Here is a 10,807-nt window from a genome sequence, read left to right on the forward strand (position 1 = left end):
AACAAGGAGGAGGAGGAGGAGGAGGAGGAGGAGGAGGAGAAGGAAATGAGAAATGAACAAATTAGTATTATAATAATTACAACTCATCCATAGCCTAACGCAATTGAATCTATTGCAATGGCGATTTGCCTCAACGCAGATTTGACTTCTAGTCATGCACGTAAAATAGGATCATTGTTAAAAGATAGGGATTCCATTTGAGACATCATTAAATGCACGCCAAAAAATAGAACAAAAACATTAATCGAGCAATTTGAAGAGTCGAAAATAGGAATTTAACAATAATAAAACGGTTCAAATTGCAACAATAGAAACAATAAGAATAAGAATACATGAACCCTAACAGAGCACAAAGAAAAGAAGATGAGAAGAAACCGGACTGCCAAACTCGATCTTCAAGGAATTGCCGCGCAGGGAGAACCCTTGGAGAGCGTTCTTCGTAGCCTTGTTGAAGTGCACGAACGCGTAGCTACGCGCCGAGTAAGAGGTAACACTTCCCATGGCGCCGTATTGCGCGAACAGGTCATCAGATCGGCGTCGGTTACGTCCGGCGCTAGATTCCCAACCCATAGATTGTTAGAGGGCTCGTCCAAATCCCTGGAGGCGCCGCCTCGTTCGTGCGATGGCCTCATTGATTTCTCCGGACGCGGCATTGCAAGGCACAGACTCAGAATAACCGAATCGAAGTGAAAGTTAAAGGAGGAAGGAGAAGGATGAGGCTGGGGGTTGGAACAGTGGCTGGCGGAATGGGAATGGTTAGGAGGGTGGAAGAGGCAGTGGTGGTGAGGAGTGGCGGTGGTGGGGTGGGGAGGAATGGTGTTGATTTATAACGAAGTTAACGACGTTGATGATGGAGACGGTGGTGAAGTAGATTGCTGGTGAGAGAAGAGGGCGGGATGACTGTAGATAACGAGGGTACTATGGGAATTTTAGGGGCTTTTTTTAACAGAGTCAACTAAAAATTCGAATTTTGATACTTTCTCGAACAAAACTTATTTTTTATTTTTTTATGAATAATGTTAATAAAATAAAATAAAATTAACATTAGTAGATAATATTTTTTTTTTATCAAAATTAAATATAACTCCGGGTGATAAAGAAAAAAGTTGGAGGGTTGGAAGAAACTTTGTCAGTCGTTCATGGAACTGCCGCTGGGAGCAATGATTGTTGCATCAAACGTTCACACTTGTTTTAGACTTTTAGGGGATGAATTAATTTGTTTATTTGACTAATTTAAATTAATTAGGATTAATAAAATTTATTATTTTTAATTAATATTTTTAATTATTAATTTAATTTTTTAATTTAATAATATATTTTTAGTTTATATTTTTAAATATTATTATTTACTTACTACTACCGATAAAATACAATAAATTATGTTAGTACTCTAGTATTTTTCTTTTATTTTGATTTAATAAATATAGGTGTTAAGACGTTTTAAAATCTATTTTTCAACTGATTTTAGGGTTCACCAAGGATCAAACTCTTGACCTTTCGGATCTAAAACTCTAATACTATATCTGAAACCACTCATCCCAAAAGCGTAACCTGACAGGACAATGTAACACTAATGGTCATATCTCTAATACTTTCTAAACCTCTATTGTACACATCGTACGCTTAAGCCATTGGCTCCCTATACTTTTTCTTTTCAAAAAACTAACTTTAATAAAATTTACCAAATTAAAATATTTTTTTTGAAAAAAATATTTATTTTTTATTTTTTAAAAAGTACAAAAAATTTATTTCACATTTAGATAAATATTTTTAAAAGAATTTTTAAATATTAAAAATATCTTTTGTTTTTAATTTTTTTAAAATAAAGTATTGTTTTAAAAAACATATTTTTATTTAAATAAATCACTCTAAACTAAGCATTATTCTTTTGTACAGTAGTTGAAGACAACTAATATTTAAAGTCACACTTTGAAACTGAATTTTTTAGAGAATAAAATGGTAGTTTTTTCAGGAATAAACTATTTTCTTTAGACACAGAAAAAAAAAACTATTTTCTTTTGAATTTAAGAAAATATCGTGGCTGCGCCTCACATAATGAAAAATCGAAGTCTATAACTCTCTATGCTCGGACCAAATTATACATACCTTTTTTTTAGTATCACTGCTGCCTTGCTCTTTGAAAAATATATATCTCATCTTGTCACATTCGCTGACAGAAATGCTTTGGAGATTCAGCATATTTCTTGCCATAGATAATGACAACAAATTTTCTAAATTCCCACATCCATTCACCTCCAAGTGTACTAATTTTGCAAAAGGAGGATTTTGACCCTTCCATATTTGGTGGATTTGGATGGAGGACAACTCCAATCTCTCTAATTTTGAAAATCCAACCTATTAAGAAAATAGATAATTGTAAATAAAAAGAAAATTTATCTTTGAATTTTTTACAATTCATAAAATAAGTACATATATAATATAAGTACATATATAATATGAATTCAAAATGTATACAAAAAAAAAGATTAAATTTTGCACATGAAACTCACTTTTTCGTCGAATAATATCTTTTGTTGCGCTGTAGATGAAATCCGATAGAATCCATGGAACTCAGGTAATGATTTTAAAGTCAAAGTGCGCAATTCTTGAAACACAAGGTTCTCAGATGCGTTCTTTTCCACACAGACAATCTCCTTTAGAGAGTTACACTCTGAAACTTCAATTGTTTCAAGAACAACCAGAAGCTTGACCATAGAAATTAGGAAGACGTTCTTTAAGAGACCACAGAGCTTAATCTTGACTACTTTTAGTTTACGAAATGAGGATGGTGAAAGTGACTCACAAAAGGATAATTGCTCCATGTTATTAAGCTTATAGAGGTGCAACGTCTCCAGTTTTGGAAAAGCATTCTCTGGATGCTTCCTCTCCTGCGGCTTAATCAGAGATCGAATGCCAGAACTACTTGCAATGGACAAAGTCTTCAGACATGGAAATCCTTTCAAATTCAGTGCATAAAAGATGTCTTGGACACCGTTGAGTTCTTCAAGCAACAAATTCTCAACTCTTTCGAACAACATTTTGATCCCTTTCTGAGAATGAATGTCAAAGGCACCGCCTTTCTCCTGTATTGCCAAATACCTCAGCAGTTCGTACTTCTCTGGCATCTTGAAATCTGGCTCCAAATGTGTGCTCGACGAGCCGATCACAATTTTGTAGCTGTACAGCTTATCAAAGAATAAGTTTTTTGGCAAATGGGCAACACTTGGGATTTGTAAGTCAACATTTGTTATTTGATTTAGATGTCCCAACTCTGAAAGACTGGCATTTTTGTTTTTGTTGTTCTGTCTGTTATCAATTCTCCATTCAACCGAAGTGTTTCTCATGTACAGCTCCTCCAAACTAGTGAGGCTTGATATTAGAAGTGGAGGAATTTTTTTTAGCTCGGAGCAATTACTTAAGTCAAGAATTTGTAGCTTTGATAAATGCTTCAATTCAATAGGCAAGCTTTTAATATCAGATCCAGAAAAGCTTAGAATTCTTAGATTCTTCATCAACTTGCCAATATTGATGCATAATTCCTCATCTAGGTTAATGCATTGCTCCAAACAAAGCTTTCGGAGTTTTGTTAGGCATTCCATTGATGAAGACAGTGCACAGAGATCAATGCCAATCAGAACCAACACTCTAAGTTCTTTCATTTCTTGGAAAAAGTCTTTTGGTATTTTGAAGTGTTGATGATTATTGTGGAAATGAAAGACTTTGAGTTTAGGACATTTTACACTTTGAGGAAACTCTTCCGTGTTGACATCACAATGATGCAAGAAAATGCTAGTGTACCTTTTAAGTTTATCATCATCAGGCCATTCATCTAGCTTTCTTTTTGTCAATACGAACACATCTCTTTCCTCCATTGCTATTAACAAAGCTGCATTGCGAACAAGGTTTTGCATCGTGAAACTATCGTTTGAATAACTGTTAGACAACAAACCTGACTCTTTTAAATGCATGAGCAACATTTGCACTTTATCTCTGGCTTCTCTTACTGTGTAGACGCCTTCAAGAAAACCCAAACCAATGCATAGTCTCACTAAGTCTGAAACAAATGCATCTTGACCCATACAAGCACAAAGCAAGAAGATATGCTTGAGCTCCTCATTTTCTAAAAGTTGATAACTCAACTTTGTAGAATACTCCGGGGTTCCTGTAAGTTTTTGCCTTTCAAGTGTTTTAAGGGTCTCCTCCCAAACTGCGCGGCTTTGATTTTTCAATGCCTTTGCAGTTGTAACTATTGACATGGGCAATCCATGACACTTCTTGGCAATGTCAATGGCTAGCGGTTCAAGATCTGAGTTTTTGTCTTCTGTTATTCCTACCTATTTTGCACAAGAAAAATACAAGTATTGAATACAATATGATATGATATGAGAAAAGAAAATTGTCATAAAACTTTAACATGTTTAAAGTAACAATATTTGGATTCTGATGTATACTATAATCTGTTAATACATATGGGTTTAATCACTTTGTAAATAGTGGCTGAAAATATTTGAAATCAAAGGAGTAAAGAAATAATGTGTTTTTCAAGGTTATTAGTGAAAAAAAATTGGATGGTATTCAGTGTTTAATATAACCCTTCATTGCTTTCTCTTTTTTATTTAATTTTGATCTCACTTATAAAATTAAAAGTGAAAGATAACATTTTATTCTTTCAAGTGATTTTTTCACTGGAGATGATCTATTTCCAAGATTCAAGAGCTAGCAGAATTTATTATCTTTTGTCATCATTTTTAGCCATCAACCCCATTTCTTTAGTCTAATAATTTATTTGATATATTTTTAGACTGCACTTTAAAACATTGATAGCAAAAAATAATAAATTCTGTTAGTCCTCTAATATTCATCTTATGCATTATACAAAATGTAATTTGTCACCAAAAAAAAATTATACAAAATGTAATTTAAATTGTTATACATTTCAAATGTACAATAACTATTTTGGAGGATTACAGAGAGAGATGTAGTGGTTAAATTACATAGAGATACAGGTTTTTCTTCTATGAAAGAGGGATGACTAGTGTTCAAAATAATGAGTATGCATATTGAGAATTATTTTGAGAATAACATATCTATTAATTTTTAGTATAAGAATTATTTTAAAAAATTAACAGATATGTTAATGGATACTGCTATGAGAAATATTTTATGTCATGATTTTTATACGGTTTTAAATTTTTTTATATTAAATATTAGTGCAAGATACTATTTGTGTAATTATTCTTATATACACTATTATTTAGGGTAAAATATTATTTTGGTCTTTAATATTTGGGTCGAATCTTAATTTTGTCTCTATAGTTTCAAATGTCTTATTTCAGTCCCAAAAATTTTAAAACGCCATATTTCAATCCCAAAAGAATTTTAAGTAGGTTTAATATTGTCCTACCATTAAATTTGATACAAATAATTCGCATCTTGAAGAACTAATAGTATTTGATTTCAATATATAATGTAAAATCGATTCGCTAATGATCACTAATATAAAAAGTGTTGATGATTGATTGTTAGGATTTGGATTTTTATATAAAAAGAAAATTGAGAAGAAAAAATGTTATAAGAAAGTTTTGGTTATATTTTTCTAATATGTAAAAAAATATATGACTTAACTATAATAACATTAATTATTAATATCAAATTTAACAGTCATATTGAATCTATTTAAAATTTTTTAGGACAAAAATAAAACATCTAAAATATTAAAAAATTTAGCCCAAATATTGGGAATGAAAATAATCCCTACTATTTTCCCTTATGTATATAAACTGATAGTATATATGATATTTGATATTATATTTATACATAAACATTGATTTATACGGTACTATTTACAAGTGACCAAAAAAAAAAAATACGGTACTATTTACAAAAACATTTTCATTAAATTTGTGCCGTTAAAATTGATTCTCAAGGTAAAATAATATCGTAACGGATAGGTGGCTAAAAATATCACAAAATTTGTGCCACAATATCTGATGTTAGATATACATATATAAGTAATGAATAGTTGGCTAATAAAGTAATAAACTAATAATACATTCTAACCTTTTTTTTGAACAATTTCTTAGCATCATCAGAGTTTATGATATCCATAGAGATAATTAAATTTGCCTTCACATCCATTTGGCTCAACACTCGTTTTGCCTCAGAAATTAGCAAAACCTTGCACCCTTTGTGGAATACAATACGATATAAATATAATAAAAAGAGATAGAAATAATATGGATATAAGTATTGAATATAATACGAAATGCTAATGTTTAAGAAATTTAAGGTATTATCTGATATAAATATGTATATGAGATGTGTATGCAAATAAAAATTAAAATATTTATGCATTATAGTTTACTACCATCTATATCTGATTTTTGTCTTGTCAAATTTTGTCCAGCACCATCTATTCTCGATTTTTGTCTTGTCAAGTTTTGTCCAGCACTAGCAACATTCTTTGTTTCTGTCTTAGTTTGAGCTGACCCAGAAGGATTGGAAGATTTTATTCCTTCTTTGAGAATGAGATTCTTCTTTTTCTCATCGCCACTCTCTGATAAAATTCCCAACATATCCAAATCCACTTTTGCATACATATCATCTAGGATAATAAGGGTGTTTTTTCCTTTCTTCAATTTCTCTCTTATGCGAATTGCCCTCGCATACTCACCTACATTGTACAAGTATTCATAGATGTAAAATACAAATACAACACAATAAAAGATGGTTTTAAAATTAAAGTCACTTACATTTTGGTAACACTTTTAATTTTTATTTTTTAAAATTAAAAAGCGTTATTAACTAGAAAAAATATTATTTTAATTTTAATAATATTTAGTAAGAATTTCTAAAATTATATAGTCACTGCAGCTACTATAATTATATGTACCATAACATGTACCAAACATATATGTTTGCATTCAATTTTTTCTGTTTTAATTCATAATTATTTATGTAAATTAAAAAATAAAAAATAACAATAAAAACAAAGTTTTATTCAACTAAATGGAATTGGTTATATGAATCAGACAATACTATTATTAAGCTTTATTATCTATGATATATAACAAAATAGAAGTAGAGGAAAACATATTCTTTTAAAAGGGGCACCATTTGTATTTTGTAGTGCATATGTGAGAATTTGAAATAAGTTTTAAATAAGTCCAAAATATTTATTAAATTGAGAGAAAAATACCAAAAAAACAATTATAAATGCTATTTAAACAACTATTCTCAAAAATTCTATTTATTATATAGGTATAGAATATAGATAGATAGACACTCACTCTCCTCTTGCAATGTCATCCCGAGCATGTCAGCAATCTGGCCTTGAATTTTTCTGATGTCTGGACTTTTGCCCACATTTGCCATAATGACCATATCAAATAACTTTGGTTCTCGACTTTGAACTGTGTTAATAGCCTTTATGATCAAAGTAGTCTTTCCCATACCAGCTAGGCCGTGAACACCAACCATTGTAGCACTCGAATCTTCCAAGGCTTTTCTAACATCCTCCATATTTTGTTTTCTTGAATCAAGCTCTTCATATTCAACAGAAGGAAGCGCATAACCCATTGAAGAAGGCGGGCCCTGCCAACGAGATATACTATCATGCTTCTCATTTTGCAATTCTTCAACCCTTTCTTTGATATCTTCTGCTTTTTTGCTGCGATGATATCTTATGTCTAGATTTTGAAATGGAAAAGCAAGTGCATACTCTCCATTATCATCATGTTCTTGTTTGAATTTTTCATATTCAGCAACAATTGCATCCACACGAGCCAACCATTCTACAACATTATCATATATTGCTCTCCCATACCGTCCTTCATCTTCTTCGGCTTTATCACGCACCCCATCTCTATCATTCTTGAGAGCCTCTACATCTTTGCTTACATTGTCAAATCTTTTCTCGTAATCCCAAACGTAGCCTAGTTGCCTTGTTAAGAAAGTAGATACTGCATCGAATGCACGTTCTTGCAAAAAGTCAGGAACAAAGGGGATCGACATGCTTCTATTTCATCCTTTATCTTGATGATCTTGGTTTGCTACATCTTTATGCTACATATGATGCAAGATTCAATGAGATATTGAGAATACATATTTGTTGAAACGTAAAATTAATTTAACTTAACATATAACAAGATGAAGTCGAATATACAAATACAAAGATAAAATAAACAAAATATATTTGGAATGAGAAAGTCATGTTAACATCATTCAAAAAACTTCGGTAAAAGTTATATTATTCATAGATACTACAAAATTCGACAAAACTCTATTAGATATCCAATTAATAATACAACCTTCTTTTATTATTATTATTTTTTTTGCTACGATATCTCCCAACTCGACAAGTTAAGGACTATTATATATATATATATTCCAGCAAAATGTAATAATATAAGAAAAATATTTTAGAATAGAAAAGAATAAGAGAGATTTTGACAAGAATTAAATGAGAGAGATAATTTTATTGAAAAAATTTTTAAGAAGAAAAGATAAAATTACTAATTTTTTGATTGTCAATTACATTTCAATTAAAATTAGTAGTATCAAAAAATATTTTAAATTTAATATTATCAAGAAAAAATAAAAAAATTATATAAGGACTAATTTGATTAATTTTTAAAATTTTAGAGATGTAAATGACTTATGTCTGAACTTTCAAGGACTATTTTAATTATAAATAACTTTTTTACATCTCAAATGCCACGTGGCATGCCACATGTCACTAATCTGACATGTCAACCAATCATCTTGTGACACGTGGCATTAGTCCTCCACGTCATCATCCAACTGACGGAAGGACTAACGTGACCAATTGTGTATCGTTCGGGGACGACTTTGATTAACTTTATCTTTCGAAGACCAAAATGGAGATCGGAATATCTTTTAGGGACGATTGTGACTATTTACTCATATTTATCTACTAACTACTAACTCTCAACTACTTATTATTACTTTAATATGCCCCGTCAAACTCAAGTGTAAACTTGAGTTTGAAACTTATTGAAAAATAACATAATAAGAGCACAGAAACTGAAAGAAATTGCCAAAAATAGGACAAACAAAACTATTGAAGCGCATATAGAACTGCTGAAAGAAACACGCAGATAAAACTGTTAGAAGAGTGGCAAACTAAAAGAGAGAGAGATGGCATTTCAAAACACAAAGGAGGACATGTGTGGTACGGTGACTCAAAATGTAGAGGAATAAATAAGAGATGTGTAGTGCAGTGATGCAGAGGAGGACGCATGCGGCGTGGTGACGAGACGGAAAACTTGAGGAGACCGAACAGACTGCTGAAGATTGAATTTGGAAAGGTAATGGAGATGATGGATGTAGGTGGACTTTGACCGGCGTGTAAAGGTGCATCTGGTGACAGATGAAAGAAAGTTAAAGAGAGAGATTGTGAGGAGAAGAAGAAAGGGAGAGAAAGTAGTCATGGCAATAATGAAATTGCTGACGGCAAATAAAAAAGTAGAGAAAGATATATGACTTCGTAGTTTTTGTTTGGTGAGAAGAAGAAGAAAAAAAAGGAGGAGTCATTTCGGGGTGGAGGTTGTTTGGTAAAGCTCGATGATGAAGGTGATGTTTGAGAGAGAGTAGAGTAGCTACTGTTTTGATGGGATAAATATGGGTTTAATGAAAAATACTCACACGGTGGTTTTTCATTGGAAAAATGGATATTGTATCCTCCTCAAAGAGGATACCATAGTTCTAATTCCACGTTAAATCTTTGAGAAAATAATAGAAGAATTGATAGAAAAAATATAAGAAAACAACTCCCTTACAAGCCAACATAAACTAACTCTATTATTATTAGAATTTTATAAATAAATAAAAATTTAAAAATCAAAATTCAAAATTCAAAAAAGATTCTATCTACATTTATCCTAATCACATTTATAGAACACAATAAAAACAATTCATAAAAAATCTAATCCCTTTTCATTCACTTGGGAACAGTCAAATCTCTTCCTCCACAAATCCGCCATCTCCATGCAGTTTTCGGTGCCGCCACCCACCGACCACTGTCGCATCTTTCGTCGCGTTGCACGGCCTCTTCCTCACGTTCCGCCACCATCCTTTTTCGTTGGACATAGCTGCCTCCACTGCCACGGGATCATAATCCCGACGCATCTGCACCGGCAAACACCATCGTTGCCTCCATCCGTCGCGCCCGACAATGCAGAATCTGCAACCCACGGCTCTCCATCCGTTGCAACGCAGCCATTGCCAGGCCCCTATTCGCGACACATGATCAACTATTCCAATCCATGGCGACTCCTCCGCTCGTGATGCATGGCTTCCATGGCTTCCTCCTCGCAATGCGCCACAACAAGTCCCCCACTGTCGATACAACGCCGTCCAAGACGTTGTCAATGGTCACCCTGCGACTCTTCTTCTCCTCCTCCTATTTGGTTTTGAATGATTGTTTTAACTAATTTTTTATGTTTCTTTTTTCTAAATTTTGGATGATTCTTTTTATTAGTTTTGGATGATTCTTTTTCCTATGTTATGTATATTTTTTTCTTAGGATTTGGATGATTCTTTATCTTATGTTGGGTGTTTTTTTTGGAGTTTCGAATTTTTTTTTTTTTTTGGAAAGAGAAATTAGAATTTACGTAACAAATGGTAAAAGATTAATTAGAATAAGAAGAGATAATTAATAATCATTAATTTTGTATCTTTTAAAAAATAAAATTTAAATAATCACTAATTAATAATAATTAATTAGTATAGAGTGAAGTTTAAAATACTTTTTAGCTTGTTGTTAGCTAGGCACTTGTTAGTTTTT

The 10,807-nt window shown here is 31.9% G+C and overlaps 1 protein-coding gene across 1 annotated transcript in view; it reads right to left on the reverse strand.

Annotated features, from left to right (window-relative positions):
- The window catches only part of LOC107473347 (uncharacterized), a 23,922-nt gene that overhangs the window by 9,828 nt on the left and 3,287 nt on the right, over positions 1-10,807 (reverse strand). The window contains exons 2-6 of the mRNA XM_052257732.1: positions 7,290-8,064; positions 6,368-6,673; positions 6,061-6,185; positions 2,511-4,334; positions 2,107-2,355 (exon numbers count right to left, since the gene is read on the reverse strand). Of these exons, the coding sequence (XP_052113692.1) occupies positions 2,107-2,355; positions 2,511-4,334; positions 6,061-6,185; positions 6,368-6,673; positions 7,290-8,013 (3,228 nt within the window). The 5' untranslated portion in view covers positions 8,014-8,064. The remainder of the gene's footprint in view (positions 1-2,106; positions 2,356-2,510; positions 4,335-6,060; positions 6,186-6,367; positions 6,674-7,289; positions 8,065-10,807) is intronic.

This window comes from Arachis duranensis, chromosome 2, assembly GCF_000817695.3.
Source record: "Arachis duranensis cultivar V14167 chromosome 2, aradu.V14167.gnm2.J7QH, whole genome shotgun sequence".
NCBI classification, from domain to species: Eukaryota; Viridiplantae; Streptophyta; class Magnoliopsida; order Fabales; family Fabaceae; genus Arachis; species Arachis duranensis.